The sequence below is a fragment of the Triturus cristatus genome, chromosome 10 (genome assembly GCF_964204655.1).
Source record: "Triturus cristatus chromosome 10, aTriCri1.1, whole genome shotgun sequence".
In the NCBI taxonomy this organism is placed as follows: domain Eukaryota; kingdom Metazoa; phylum Chordata; class Amphibia; order Caudata; family Salamandridae; genus Triturus; species Triturus cristatus.
Window position 1 is genome coordinate 49,584,054 of NC_140593.1, and position 16,156 is coordinate 49,600,209.

General features: G+C 48.6%; 2 protein-coding genes across 3 annotated transcripts in view; one reads left to right on the top strand and one right to left on the bottom strand.

Annotated features, from left to right (window-relative positions):
* LOC146788806 (DNA-directed RNA polymerases I and III subunit RPAC2-like) overlaps positions 1-3,317 on the bottom strand; it is a 44,139-nt gene extending 40,822 nt beyond the window's left edge. Inside the window, exon 1 of the mRNA XM_085630380.1 lies at positions 3,165-3,317. Within this exon, the coding sequence (XP_085486506.1) occupies positions 3,165-3,311 (147 nt within the window). The 5' untranslated portion in view covers positions 3,312-3,317. The remainder of the gene's footprint in view (positions 1-3,164) is intronic.
* A 2-nt stretch (positions 3,318-3,319) lies between these two features.
* The window catches only part of VAMP7 (vesicle associated membrane protein 7), an 80,991-nt gene continuing 68,154 nt past the window's right edge, over positions 3,320-16,156 (top strand). The window contains exon 1 of one of the 2 annotated variants that reach the window (XM_085630377.1): positions 3,320-3,654. The gene's annotated coding sequence lies outside the window, so the exon portion shown is untranslated. The remainder of the gene's footprint in view (positions 3,655-16,156) is intronic. The other variant, XM_085630378.1, reaches the window with a different exon arrangement.

Genomic DNA, 16,156 nt, shown 5'->3' on the forward strand with positions numbered 1-16,156 from the left:
CGTAGGCTAAGCAGTCTTTGAGGCTAAACTCGTGAAGCGTGTTAAGCCAGCTGTTTTACCAAATGCAACCCCCTTTTATACCAATGAAAGGACACCACACAGATATATATTCAAACTATATATGTATTTATTTCTCAAAGTAACCCCTAGTCTCTTTATGAGCACAGGAGCACAAATCGTCAAACAAGATTATCACAGAATACACAGAAGTTGCACGTTATATGGATAGGCCCTGGTGGCCACTCAAACCATATACTAAAATAGTGGTATAAGTACCACGAACAGAAAAGGGACAAGGCCTAGGGCCTCTAGAATCGCTGGGCCTACAAGGAGCTAACGTCAGTTAGTGACCAGGAGGTCCACGGGTGGCGTGTGCAGAGCAAATAGTCACACGCGGGCTCCCATAGGTTTCAATGGGTGCGTAAAAAGTACAAAGTTACTGCAAAGAGGATCTTCCGGATGGACTAGGAACTCAAGATTTGGAACACAGGCACTAGAGATGTAATACTACACTTGGGCACAGGTGTGCCAGCTTTACCTCACCCACAGGAAGCGGGTGCATAGGCCTCGAAGTGCGTCGGGTTTCTTCTATCTGTTCCGTTGAGCTTGAAGACAAAGATGCTGCAGGCGGTCGGTCCGGGAGGGATGCAGTGGATCCAAGAGTGGATCGGAGATGTTGAAGACCTGTAAGCAGAGGGGACAGTGTTCACAGTCACTAGCCAGTGACCAGCGTGGCACCAGGTGGGTACCAGGCGATGTCGGGTGCAAACAGGTGGTGAGGGGTAGCTTGTCTCCGCAGCCACGTGGCCCCTGAAGGTCGACGACGTCCAGGAGTCGGCTCACGAGCTGTCCCACGCAGGCTCTCGCTGTCGGCGGTGTCGGCGACTTGATCGAAGCAAACAAGCCTTGGCAAAAGCAATTGAAGGAGGATTCGGAAATCAGCTGTTGGTTCTGACCAGCAAGGTCAGAGGGATTGCTCCTTTGGAGGGGAGCAAGGGCCAGTCTGGAGCAACCAGACCAGCGGTGTTTGTCGTAGATTTCGTCGCCAAGATGGCCACTAGCCAGCGGGCCAGCAACCGGTTAGGCGCGTCGAGTGGCAAAATGCAGAAGGGCCCCACGCAGATCGTGGAGATGCTGGAGGGCTCACCTTTGGTGCAGATGCTGCTCGGGGGTTGGGCTTCTCAGATCCCAAAGCACAACTTGGAGGGAGCCTCGGTTGTTGCACTTGTCAGCTTGTCGTAGTCGTTCCAAGATGGCTGGCTCCACGTGTCTCGGTGCCTCCACGGGTCTCCTCTTTTCAGGGACTGTGGATCGGGCGGTGAGAGGTCTGGAAGTCCAGGTCTTGTCAGTCTCTGGGCTCGGGCTCCGGCGGGAGGCGGCGGCAAAGCAGACGTTGATTCGCTGGATGGTGCTTGCGTTAGCAAGGTGGTCACTCCCTGACCACAGGGGAGATTTTCTTCAGTCTTCTGTGCAGCAGAATGTCGAAGTTCCCGTCTTCTTCTTAGTTTCAAGTTGATTCCAGGATGTCTGAAGTCTTAGGACACAGCTCCTACCTTTAAGCGGATTCTAGGGGCCGGACTACCTGCTAGGTCCCTCCCTAAGGGTGGGACCAGGAAGGGGGGTGGTTACACCCCCAATCCTTTGTCCAGCTCGCCCCAGGCCCGGGACTGGTGTGCCCCAGGACCGGTTTGAACTGGCATATGCACCGAGGCTCCTTGTGAGCCACAGGCATGTCTGGTTTCTTTCAAGCCCTACCTGACCAATACACAAAATCCTGTCTGGGGTGGTGCACGCACCTCCCCTGGCAGGAAACCCTTTGTCCACACCTCCCAAGCTGGAAGGACTCCCAGCAGCAGGAGGGCAGACTTGTGTCTGTGGTGGCAGCATCCATTTTGTGGAGCTGAGGCTATGTCTGATTTTACCCGGGTTTCAGGTACTGTACATGTCGTGTCCCTCTAGAAGGGTGGAATGCTAACCCCGTCGCCAGAATTGGCGAGGGGTTAGTATTCCAGTTCGTATGACACCTTACTCGACATGTTTTGATAAAGCCAAACCAAAGTTAGCATTTAACCGCGAGGTTCATAATGCACTTAAGAGTATATGGTATGACGATATCTGGAAACAGTAGAAGGAAGTTGTTCCGACCACTGCAGACAGGCTCAGCTCATGCCAGAGCACCATCTCACATGGAACCAAGCACTCTGCCTTCAGGATTGTTAAGGCCTGCCATAGGAGTGACCTATAGGTTACCAGGTGTCCCATTTAAGGTTAGGTATAGGTATACTACACCTAAGTAAGAGGTGATTACACCAACTTACCCCAGCTGAGTGATCAGCCAGTTGTGTCAGATTGTTAGGCCAAGCCTGGGGTGGCATAATACATGCTGCAGCCCTTGGCAGGCCTTGGGTACACCAATGCCCTGGGTACCTAGTGTACACTGGTACAGGGGCTGACAGGGTGATCCACTTCCAATTGGTTATGCACCTAGGGTGCATAGTTGTAATTTAGTAGAGAGAACAGCAGGCTGGGGGTCTGATTGGCAGGCCCACAGCCTCAATATGTCAAAAACCAGTGAAGCAAAAAGCAAAAATTTGGGGTGACCATAGGATAGCAGACCCTACTCTCCTACACTGGGTTTTAGAGCCTCCCCGTGACATGGGAGACACACTGGGGGGCTTGCGATGCTGGAGGGCTTACAGGTGAAAGGGGTTTTGGAGCTGCGCCCCGGCTTGGGACTATGTGCCAGAAATGAAAGAGGGGCACGGCTGATACCACCCCCCGCCTTCCTTTCCCATGCAGCACTGCACTTATTAACTACAACACAAGGGACTGATGTCAGGGTGTTGCAGACATTAACACACTCCATCATCCTCCGCTGCTCCCCTCTCCGGGAGTCACCCAATCACTGCAGGCCAAAGAAAGCCTGGTTTCGAAGTCCCGGGTGTAGTGCGTGCCTTGAAACGAAAATATCAAGAACAGAGAGCTACAAGTCGCACCAAGAGGCAACTGCTTAAAAAGTACACTCATCCTCCACTGGCCGGGCTTACTCCCACATAAAATCCCTCCAAAGACGAACTCTGTAAATGTGACAACACAGGCCGCCGCCGAAGAAAGGGAGGGGCAGCGGCGCTGCTCCGCTCCCCGTGCCCAGGGGGTGTCCTCACCATCTCCAGCACCGGCTTCCTCTCGGCAGGCTCCGCCATGCTCCTGGGTCTACTGCCTGGCACAGCTCCGCGCACGGAAGTGACGTATAGCCTCGGCTCTGGAACGCATGTAGCCAGACGCGGAGCTATGACGTCAGATCTCGGCATGGAACGCAACCAGCGCGACGTGGATTTGTGACGTCAGGCCTAGCATCAGGCTTCCTGCCCTGGAATACTCTCTAAAGGGCGCACGGCTGTGACGTCCCCGTCCCGTGCCAGTCAGCTGACTGTCGGACTCCAGTTCCCAGCATGCACCGGGGGTAGCGGTCAGGTGTTGCGGAAGTGCCGAAGGTCTGGGGTGCAGAGCAGCGGGGATCCGGAGACAGCTGCGGAACTAAGAGATAGGAGGAGCCGAGGGCGGTGCTGGCCGAGGCGGAGAGGAGTAGCAGAGCCGGGCGGTGGATCCCGTAGGCTGGTAAAGGCCGCGAGGGGAGGAGAGTGCCCTAGACAGGTACATACGTATGGGAAGAGGGGTCTCTACTCCAGTGCAGGCCACCAGGCTGTGGAGACTTCCAGGTCAGACATGGGGCCCACAAGTTCATGGCAGAGCGATGGGCACAGGAGCCCCATGGCAGATACATGACCAAGTGAAAGCCCCCACTTCCGGGCTGGCCCAGATCCAGGGTAACAGCGCCCCCATCCCCCTCCCTCAGGCTTGTAGAAGATGCGGAGGAGCCCCCTACACTGGTACAGACACGGGGTGCAGAAGAGCTCCCTCGACATGTGCAGACGGAGGGGTAGAGAAGCCCCCTAGACGGAGGAGGGCACAGGACCCCCTTAGGAAGGGACTTCTGGATGGGCAGATAACTTCACTGGACAGGAACATTCCAAGAGGGCAGCAGCACCCCAGGGAATGTACAGAGGAGGGGGTGAGCCCACTGGAATGGTATAGGTACAGGCCGAGGCAAAGGACTGGTGAAAGAGAGGGCAGAGGAGCCCCCCCAGGAAAGACAACTGCAGACAGAGGGACAGATCTATAACCCTCCCCCCGAGGTACCGACGGAGGAGGGCACAGGACCCCCTTAGGAAGGGACCTCTGGATGGGCGGATGACTTCACTGGACAGGAGCATACCAAGAGGGCAGGCAGCAGCACCCCCAGGAAATGGGGGGCGGGGGCCCATTAGATGGTACATGTACAGACCGAGGCAGAGGACTGGAGAAGAAGAAGGCAGAGGAGCTCCTAGAGAGCGACAGCCGGAAGAGCCCCCTAGGAAGGTACAACTGTAGATGGAGGGGCAGATTAACCCCTAGAGAGGTGCAGACCGGTGTGCGGCAAAGTCACTTAGCTACAGACCGAGGGGGCAGGGGAGCCCCAAATGTATTGATGAAGGGGCCACTGGAATCCCCTAGTCAAAAAACAAGCAAAGTGCGCACAACAGTCCCAAGAGAGGAACCTCCAAGACCTTCAGAGATGGAGGGAGCGGAGGACCCCTTTAGACAGATACAAAGGGTGTGGATCACCCCGTTGTACTGTCAGAGTATCAGAGGAACCCTTTAGCCTGGCACAGAACTATGGGATTTGGCGCAACCCTGCAAGGGCTGCTTTCCCATCCATGGGTAACACAGGGGAACTTGCTTCAATGCAGTAGTGATGAATGTGAAAGTTAAGTTGTTGTAGCCCCGCAAACACGACTCAGTGTGTAATTGATAAGGAGGTATCGCTTTTGTGTTAATAACAATCCAATAAAGGAATCGGGAGCACTATGGAAACCGCTACAACCGTATTTAGTTATTAACAGTATGACAAGTTGTACTAAGAAGAATGAAGACTTTTACTTTAAACGTGTTTATTACTACAGGAGCAATCTGTCGGTACATCTAAAACAACTACACAGAATAATATAAAAACAGCAATGAGACGCTTCATCAGTAAAGAGAATAAAATCAACATTTCTAGCATTGTTAGAATGTTATAAAATGTTAGCTAGAACCTAACACCCTAATGCCTACTTCTATGTGCTTTACTATGAGAGCATGGAAGGCAAAGCAGCTTACAGTCTAGCGTTTCTTAGGGAGAAACAACGCACTGCATATCTTGTTGACAGCAAATGTTGTCTTTATCAGTGGAGGCCTAAAGACCGTGTTCCTCGCAAGGGGAAAACACCCACTGCAGTAACAGTCAGTCTTTCCTACTCTGGAACTTGGCTTTATCAACTTCAGGCGAGATGTATCTGTGAACTGTACCGGAAGCAGGTGTGACCGTTTCTGGCAGAATCTGCGGGGGGGGGGTGGGTGGTAAACTGGGCGATGGACCTCTGCTGACATGTGGTCAAGTGGCAGTCCTTGTATTCAAAATCTTATCAGAAATTGGAATTTCTGACTTAGGTTTAGGAATGTCTGACATAGATTATGTGCATCAAGGTAGGCGTCCCAGACGTTTCTGTATACATAAGGCACAGGATGTCAATTCAGACTGTTTTGGTTATGTCTGTATGTGTTTTTATAATGAGGTGTAGACATTTGACCAAGACGAATGTCACATTAGATGTTGTATCCATGTCTTTAATTGAATAATTTGATATCACAGTCATAGAAAGATGAGGTCTGGCGATATCTGTGTTAAAAGTCAGACTTGACAACGATTCTGCATAAATCGGGGACTATCGCGGTGTCCATTGTCAAGTTGAGGAAGATGGCGACTTCCTTGGACTAAGATTGAGTCGGGTCTACATATATTGGAATTGAACCTTAGGGACTTTACGTCAGGTAAAGCACTTCTATTTATTGCTCAAAGATGCAATTTAGTATAATTGTTCCAGTCCTTGATCTTACAGTGTGCAGCGTTCGATTTAGTGTGACTAAGGCCGACTCTGGTGGGCTTCACCATAGAGCTTTCTTAAAGCAATAACATTTAGTCCAACTGGCATATGTGGGATACTCAAATGGTCTCGTTCAGGTTACTAGCATTATGCGGTCTCTTGTGTTATTGCAATTCATGTTTGTATTGGTGATCTTTACTTCAGGATAAATCCTTTTACTTGGTACTTAAGACTCTGCTTTTACTTTACCTTAGTTGCACTTGTCACACTGCACTCACCATGACATTTGAAGGTTTCAATCCTTAAAGATGGCACATGCGACCGGTGTAATGTAATAATGTCGTGAGTTTAGTTTTCTTCCTGTGCTGTTGGTGATAACTGTATGCTCTGGTATTATTTTCAAAGTTGTTCTGCTACCTGTGTGCAAATAAACGCTATGAGGGTACCTTCCTGTTAAGAGAGAGACTCAAACCTTCTATCCCTGATTTTAAGTGACTAATACATTTGTATTATCAAGACTAGAATATGATAACTCTTCTCAAAGTAGCCCTCCGTGCTTGCTGGCCATAGGCTCAAGAAAATTCCATAACTTAAGTTGAAAGGCTCTCTACCTAAGCAAAGAACAGCCATTGGCAGGCTTGCATCATGCACTAAGCTGTGCTCTTGCGAACCCCAACTATCTTGCACAGAAAGGTACCATCTGCGTCAGACCGTGCCTGCAATGGAAGAAGGACACCCGCATTGAAACATAGCAATTTAAGAATGCAGAAACACGAAATCACTTCTCAAGAAGTGTGCCCAGGGTGTGAAACTTTATACCTCCAATGACTGGACATTCCCATCCTGTGAAGCTTTAAAAAAGAAGAAAAGTCTGTTATTTTCAATGCCATTTCAAATTTTGAAAGTTCTGTAATTCTATTACTAGTTTAGTGCTTGTTCTCCTAATGCTTGTGTCACCCACAGGGTATCTTGGCACAAATGGAGCAAAAGCTGGCCAGGAGGCTTGTTTGCTTGGACCCTAAGATAAAAGCCTCATTTATAGCTTTTTTGAAGTCCTGCAGAGAAGGAGCAGAGCAGATAGTTAGTGCAAGCTTATTCCAGGTCATGGGGGCAAGATAGGAAAAAAAACGATCCTCGAATCTGGAACAATTGATGCATGATATGTGTGAACAGAGGGGGAGCGATGGTGTCTGGCTGGAGCGTAAAAGGGAATTTTCATGCTGTGATAAGAAAGGCCTAGGTTGTGAAGGGCGTAAGTGTGACAGACGAGTTTAAAGGTTGCGCACTTGTGAATGTCAAGCCAACGTAGGTTTTGCAGGCGGTTAGAGACGGAGACACAGTGAGGAAGATTCAGCAGTAGCCTGGGTGCTGTCTTCTGGGCCACCTGTAACCTTTTGAGGAGGTGGGCGGGGTGCCTACATATACGAATCATCGAGCATGCTAGTGATGAGGACTTGGCAGGCAGTTGTTCTGGAATCCAGCGGCAGCCACTTGAATTTTTATCTGGGAGCCTTAAGGATGCCGAAACTACAGGCCGACACTACTGTCACATTGTCGCCATTGCAAGCTGGTGGTCCACGATGATGCCTAGATCTTTGGTTGTCTGTGTCGGCTGATGGAGGGGGTTGAGGCGGTGTCCCTAACTCTGTGGGCCACCATGCCTTGGATCAAAGGTGTAAGAAATGCCTCTCTTTGTATGGTCACCCCACAATTTTTGTAGATGTCATTGTCCTAATCCAGGCATGAGATAATAAGTGCCTGACTAAAGGTCCTTTGGATGGAAGTGGGGAAAGGACAGAGAATCTTCGCAGAGAATCTTCGTCCGACATCTGAGGAGACCAAAACAGTGGCCTCCACCTTGTTAATCTGCTCATCCCTCAGAAGCTTACTGTGCAACCAGACTCCCAGATTTAGCATAGTCTGGCCGGCTTCAGATGACCGAAGCAAGTCCACAGCATCACTCGGAAGATTCCTCTACAGAGCATCACCTGTATACAGTACTTGGCCCCACTTTCAAATAACGTTCTTTTCTTAATAAAGCTGCCTGTGTATTAGGCTCTGACTGACAGGGGCCTACAAATCCATCTACGTGGCCAGACTGGCTGCTTCTAGGCTTTGTAGTGTGAAAGCTCAAGAGGGTGTTTGTTGCAAGTCATCATACAGAATATGTTGTTTTTACCAGTATCGACCGGTTTTATAGGTGGCAGCAGTTAAAAACGTTTGTTTCACAATATATCGGCAGCAGAGACCAGAACCTTACACGGAAGCTGCTTGAGCAATGGCTGCTCCTCATTATGTAAAAATAGATCTTCGTGGTTTTACACATATTCTTTGCTGTTTCTGTTTCCTACTCCTCTTCGACCCTTCCTCCTTTCACAGTTCTTTTCAGATTTGTGTGTCTGGGAGAGCTGGTGACATTCTGCAAGGTACACTAGCAGAGGTCTAGATCTGAAGACCAGCTCCTGTGCAAAGCAGATTTTATTCTTCTCATACGGACTCCCCCCGAGCTCCTTGGGTTCAAGTTAGTTTTCAGCTTCACACTCCCCTCCGTGAGGGAGAGCTGGAGATTGTCTGCAGAATCTCGTATTTACAAAAATCTTCCCATGGGATGTTTGGTGACCGGTAGAACCTGGTCTGGGCACCTGCTCATGTTGCAAACATACTAACTGAGTTATAATGCTGATGTCAACGATGGGCCACATTATACGGCCATGTAGAAGTCACTGTGCCTCCTTGTGGTTCAGTTACCTGTTCCTAACATTGGGAAGACCTGGTACCAGAGGCCAGGTCTCTGTTAAGCTTAGAGTCGACATGAACCTTTCTGTTGAGACAGTTTGAGCCTCTTGGTCAGTGTTGTCCGGGTGTCTTGCCGTATTGGTCCTCCCACTCGCCAGTTTGTAAGGGCTTGCCTTTGTAATGTGCATTAACCTGAGCCAACGTTTCACTGGCCTTGTTGGGAGTGTCCATTGTGTATTGAGAGATAATATCTTTATTGCTGTTTAATAGTTAGGTTCAGTCAAACACCTGAATGACGTTAGCAGACCCAGCAGTCTTCCATGTGACCTGTCTGCATCTGGATCTGCAGTTCACATCTTCCATGTCGGTACGGATTGAAAGTTCATGCTGTTTATTGAACCAAGGTCTAGTGTTGGGTCCATAGAAATGAGTGGGTTTGTTGCGTCTTGCATCACAGGTTTTCCAGGTGAATTCAACCATTGTGTGCTCGGCCCCAACACATGATGTGCTGGAAAATTGATGCAAAGACCGAGTGTGCTAATCCTCCGTGCAAGTTACCTCCATCTAAAATCTTTCAAAGTTATGGCACAGCCCGGGACAATTAAGTCATGTGTAGAAATATAAGATGGCCATGGTGAATGTGTAGCAGACTATTAGGTTAGCGTCTCAATATGCAGGGTTGTGCAAACTCCGCTCTGAAACGGCTGTCATGGTCGGCACTGCTCTACGCTGCACTGGTCCCTTCCTTCCCCCTGCTGAGATGTGTGCTCCTCATCACCTCAGTATTGCATTTGGTGCTCTTTGGAGCGGGCGGGTTGCTTCTTCTCTGGGGTGGGGATGGGTGAGTGGGATACTCCCTTTCTGTAATGAGTGGGATGGGATAATCCTCTCTGGAATGTCTGCCACCCCCTCCTTCAGCCCTCCCCAGCAGGGTTACACCATGTCTGGAATGGGTGGAACCGTTTAGGTGTAATCAGATGGACACTTCTCTTTTCTGAGATAGAACACACTCATTTAAGCCATTGTTGTAGAGGGTTGAGGTTCTTTCAAGGGAGCCATACGTTACCCGATATGCGGTCTGAAACCAGGATTAGGGGGAGTGTGGAACCCGTTCAGAAGTGAACTATTTTTTCGAGGAAAGAGTGAGGTTCAGTGTTGCTCAAGTTTGACAAAGTCAGTTAAATGTAATGTTATGGCTTGTTTGGCTGAAACAATTAACTTTTACTGACAGTCATCTCTGTCATAGGGCTCGTTGCTGTTGATCGCAACAGACCGTTCAAATACACTGTCTGAAACCTGGTGAATCCTTCCTAGTGTTGGCTCACAGAAGCTTGATCAGAGAATGTTTCTTGATCCTGATTGGATGTCCGGTGAGACTCAATTCGCTCCCAACAAGGTTGTTTGATGGGGCAAGTGACTGAGCACAGTTCATCTGTGTGAAGCGGTCTTATCTTCTGACCGGGAGCTTGAACCAGCAAGACGCAGTACCTTATTGTTAGCTGGTCCAACATTATCCCCTCGTATACGGAGATGTACTACATAAAGATGTAAGATGGTTGATGCCCCCATCGTGTTGCCTTCAAGGGTTAATGTCTACCACTACTATGGGATGTAAAAGAACGTTATAGGCGTTGCACCACCACTACACTAATGTTTAAATGCAGGCCTTTCACAGATGTAGTGCACCTGCCAAATTCAGATCTGCAGCTGCAAGCATGGTAGGACCTTACCGTCGGTGAGTGTTGATTTCCCCCCCCCCCCCCCTCCCCTCCAGTTTGGTGATCAGTCAGCCAAAACAAGGCTGGCCCTGGTGCTCTGCACTTGCTACACTAACTAGTCCAGCTGGTGCCTACATTCACCATCATTGTCCTGTGCGAGCTTTGGCCAGTATTCATATGCCAGAAGCTTGTTAAGCCGGTCCCTTTCCCAGGCGTGCAGGCTGCCCTATGAACTCGTTTCTTCATGTGACTGTTGGGCACTGCCAGGGCCAGCTGCACTCTGCTGCAGAGCCGTATGCCTGAAGTACCTGCTCCTGCCTGCACCCTCTGGTCTTTGTAAAATATGTGCTCTCTTCTCTGTATTTATAATTTGCTGCAGCCAAGAAGTGGGGAGCAGCATCTTCTACATTGTTTGGATGAACTTGCTGCACCCTTTTTTATTGGCCAGGGTTTCCTATGATGAGTTTGTTGCTGCTGTGCGCCTTGCTGTTTCCTCTTGGCACACATTACGGGGGTTTCCAGACTGCTCTAATGTTCCTTATCATGTATTTATTTGCTACGCTAATTTTGCTTTCTTTATTGGTTCTCGTGTTCCATATTTGCCTTCTCTTTCTCTGTTTGGTGTTGATGTGCAGGTTTTTATTGGGGTTTAATCCTCCTTCTGATCACGTTTGTTCTACATTTGCCAAGTGTTCACGTGCTGCAGTTTCATAGTTTTAATTATTGCACAACATTGTATTATTGTTTTTGCTCTTGGATGCTCGGTTCAGCTTTTCTTGCTTTGCATTTTAGATTTCCAGAGTTCCTCTACGTTCATGTGGTTCCTCCCTCTAAAAACCTCTTCTCTCCTTTGTCCACACTTTGTTTCGGCTTTTGCTGGGGTTTCCCTCTCTGTGTTTCTCTTCTGTATGTATTCATGTTTCAGCTTTTGCTGGGGTGTCCCTCTCTGTGTTTCTCTTCTGTATGTATTCATGTTTCAGCTTTTGCTGGGGTTTCCCTCTCTGTGTTTCTCTTCTGTATGTATTCATGGATCACCGGCGTGCTTGCCTTGTGCAGTTTCGTACTATGGGCCGGCATCCTTCTAACTGGAGTTATGCAATCTGTCATAACGTTTGAGAAAAAAACACTACGTGCCTTATACTAATCACCAGTTCGGTTGCTATTATTTATTCAGTAATGAGGAAGGCATTTTGTAAACTATCATGTGTTTTTCACAGCTAATAACACAATTATTGTAAAGTTTCCTCCAACAGGTAGGTGGTAATTTCTGCCTTGTGATTCCACCGCATTCAGAACCACTAACCCCGTTAGACTCGGGTCTGACCACTCTCTCCTTTCCAAAATCATTCCTGGGCCCCTGGTTTGATGTCCTTTTTTTGCTCCGCCTTGTCGCCCCAGAGCCGGTGACAAAAAACAAAAGTCGAAAGGCAGATTAGAAAAAAATACTGTGCAAAATCCTATCCCAGTGAAGTTGGCCGAAAAAGGCCTCGAAACTGTGAAGTGAATGTCGCATGATATCTGTTCAAAGGAAACTGTGTACAGAGACAGAAAATGTCTCTCATAGTCGCGGTGGCTCTGTGCGACTTCAAGGCATACCTGCCGCCACCTTTGGTGAACCACTAAATATGGGTGTGGAAGAATTTGATGTTCTGCCAGTAAACCTCATCATTTGTCTGACCAACACTTCAGGACTCCCTGTTCTCTCCACCCACCAAGTTTCGTATCTGCCTAATACAATTCCCCTCTCCATTGTATTTCTACCCAGTTCAGTTTCTGATCTGTTTTTTTAGTTTTCTAACTGAATGGTTTATCACAACCCCTGCTAACCTTCCCCTTTTACCTATTGTTTTTGGAGGGACAAATACGAGGTCTAAACCCGTTCCTTAAGGGGTCCTATCGAGTGCTTGTCTGATTCCTCCAGATCTTATTTCCCTGAGCTCCTCTTACCTGTCTTTCCTTTACTGTGTCATATTTATTTGAGCCATAGTTTTGCCTCCGCTTTTTGCTTTTAGTGCTCTGACTGGCCTAATCGTGCTTTTTCCATGTTAAAACAAAAAAAAAACACAATCTGGTTTCACCCAAGACTCGCTGGATGTGGATAGGAAATAACCCTACATCTGAAATGAGTGCTCATAAAGCGTGGCGCATTTCTGTAAATCATGGAATACCCCATTGCCATTCATTCACTTCAGAATTTGTGCATAGGAGGCCTCATTTCTCCCCCTACGATTGTCTCAATACTGTTTTCTGCACCTCGTGTAAAGTAATTGACTAGTCGTGATCTCTCCAAATTCACTTTTAGGGTTGTAAATGTCTGCCAGAAACATTAACTCTGTATAAAAGCAAATGTGTCCGAATTACGGAGTCGTAGATTTTTAATGCTACTTTATTCACATTTGGCACAGACTCTTTCTGATGCTCAAGTAAAGTATCCTTACCAAGACTAATTGTGTGATGACTCCAAACTCACTTTGAACCCAATATCTGATAAGACGCGCACAAACACGAGGACTGGTGATAGACCTCTCAATCGTGGCTGGTAATCCAGGAATCCTCTGTCAGGTGCATCACTTTGGGAAACCATTCCACTGCCTTCATCCCTTTCATATCAGCGATGTACCTAGCGGTGGTTTCCAGAGTCCCCTGTAGCGAGCGGAGAGGCTGAGCACTCTTCTATAATGTCCTCGCCGACTGTAATCCTGACAGCGCACTCACTCCAGCGTCAAGGGATCTTCCTAGCTGACAGGGATCCAGTGCCTTTGGGTCCAGAAGCATTCTTTTTAACTGTCTCCCACCCAATCTTTTATCTATAAAAATACTGTTTATTTCCTTTAAATAGGGAAATTGTAGAGTCCTTCACACCTCTCCGCTGAGAAATATTTGGAGGTAGCGTGAGTCCCATCTTTGCTTCCCTTTCAATTATGATGCTGACTGCCTAGTGTTTGGGGGAACTTTTAGGCAACAAGTTGGCTTCTTTAACTTGGTCTGTCTAAAGAAAGCATTTCATTGAGGTAGTATACTCTAAGGGATCACCCAGTAGTACTACACTTGCATTCCTTTGGCTGTAGAGTTTGGCACCAACAGAGAAACCCCTACCACGGCCTTGTGCGGGATGGCTTCCCACAGGCCAGGACGAAGTTTGCTGCTAACTAGTGTACTGGCGATATTGTCCCTGGCACTTTTTTTGCCAGATTTTCAATCTGATAAAACAAAATCAATTGTACAGCGGTAGATTTTACTTGCCCTTTGGATGGACTTCAGACGTGACTCAAATAGAACACATGCATTCTGTCAAAGGTATGCTTTGTGTGCTTGTTTGTGTCACTTTTTTGTTAAAAATCAATAAAGTTTTTTAAAATTAAGAATATGTAAACCAGTTTCTCTGTGTTTAATAATAAAGGAAATTACTGCTTCTGCATAATCCCTCACCTGTAACAGAAGGCCCTGACACGCTTTAACCTCAAAGTAGAGCGTTTTTTATTTAAACATGTCATTATTGAAGATGATGTATGACGTTTTGGAGAGCATATCATGAAGGTCGCGGTTATAATCAATAAGATGTCAAATATTCGACAGGTGATCCAACATATATTATATAAGAAGCCGGTATGGTATCCTCGCACACTGGGGGTTAGCGGAGTGAACATTAGGACCAATTTGTCAGACGCATAGTGACACATTCTCCAGGCAGCATTTACCTAGTAATCAGCTAGTCTAGGTCGACATTCCTTAGAAACAATATAGTAAAAAAAAACTCTCCCCCGTCCAATCAACAATGAGGAGCCAGGTGTAGAGACCAACATCATCACCGGCAACGCAGACTCTCAACAACAGCTTCTCCTCATGCCCCCCCCGTCACAACAATGGGGGTGACTGCACACTCAGGGGAGAAGGGGAACCAAACCACCGAGGAGCACATATAGACTGAGAGATTGCTGTCCATCGACATCTGACCGTTCAAACGCTCTCTCTCTCCTCAAGAACCATAGGAGACACCACCAAGTCCAAACTCCATGAGCTGCCAGGAGAGGCAACCGGGGACCACAACTTTCTAGCCCTCAGGTGCTTCAGGATATCATTACATTTTTCCAAATCTCGTACCACATACTCATCTGTGTGTACGAGACAGAGCCGCCGCTCCTCAGCCACCCCCCCCATTCATGCTTATCTGCCAGCACTGATGTACCACCGGCGGACTAGGAAGTGTCAAGTGAATAGCGATGCGCCAATTGACCAATATCGATCCCAGCAGGTCACACCTATGACTCGTCTTACCTCCCCGCTTGGGAGTCGGGAGCACACCAAATAGGCAGTGCTTAATCTAGGCCTCCAACTGGACGCAAGTAGGCTCACGTAGCATCCCCAATACCTCTTACCAGTAACTTAACAACCTGCAGCACCCCCATGTCATGTGCAAGAATGCGGCTGGCTCTTCTCAGCATCTAGGACATGCTGCCAGCCGAGTCGCAAGGAACCTGTGCAATCGCTGGCATGTCAAATAATTGCGGTGCAGGTAGTAGAACTCGGTGAGGTTGAAGAACACGTTGCTGACCACCTCCCGGACTTGTGCATAGGCCTGCCGCCACTTCCCCTCCCTTAGGGGTTCGGGCAGATCGTCTTCCCATCTGTTTCGGGCACTAGACGCATCCGCACTGCGGTCGGCTTTCTATAAGCAGGATATCATGCAGTGGGAGGAACCTGGGTCCAGTATCAGCCACAATGTCTGTGACTCTGCTGGTTCCACGGGAAAGCCGACCCAGACCTCGCATGCTATTCGAGATATCGTGGCATACTGTAGAAATTGGCCCGGCCATCGCTGGAATATTGCCCGCTCCTCTTGAGTGTGAGAGAGGCTTCATTGAGGTACAGATCCCTAGCTGTGGAACAGCTGACCCTCAAACCATTGCGTAAGATCCATCTCAGATTGGATCTGCTGAAAGCAGGGGTGCTATTTAAGGGGCAACAACCTGGCATAGGGGGCCCTGCGCAGTTCATGTGTAACCGCCTGTTCCAGACCTCCACTACCTGTCTAGCAATAAAGGGACCTGGCCGAGGCTCTAGTCTCTCACATCAGATACCATGGGAGGTCTGCATCTTCACCCCACTCTGCTAATAGCGCCTTTTCCCCATTCGGGCCCTCAATGCTCCACTTTGCTCCATATTATAATAGTCTGGCAAAGTAGTATAGCCGGAGGTCAGGGAGGCCCAGGTCCCCAAGATTGTGTCTAATTTCAGGATATTCAGCTTCATCCTACTCCTCTTACTCGCCCCCACCCGGGACACTGGAGGCTGTTTAGCTTTGTGAAGGTGGATTTCGGCATACGACAATCAATTCTGCAGGACGTAGAGACAGCGCAGCAGCAGTACCATCCGACTCGAGGCCACCCTGCCCATAATAGACAAAGGCAGGCAGTTCTAAAAACAAATGGACATCTCCAAGCTTTCGAGCACGCTACCCATATTAAGGTGATAGTTGGCCTCCGGGGTATGAGCCAGCTGGATGCTCAGGTATCGAAAGTGACTACACTCCCATTGGAGTTCCGTCTCGCGGACAGCAGCTCGGTCCACACGAGCCAAGGCCGCCAGGTGGAAGATCAGACTTCTGATGGTTAACCTGCAGGCCTGAGGTCAGTCCAATTCAGACACGAGTTCCACACCGACCTTCCTGGGTAGGTGACCTATAAGGAGACTGTGTAGGTGTGACCACCCCCTGCTTCTATGCCCCAACGGGTCATGTCA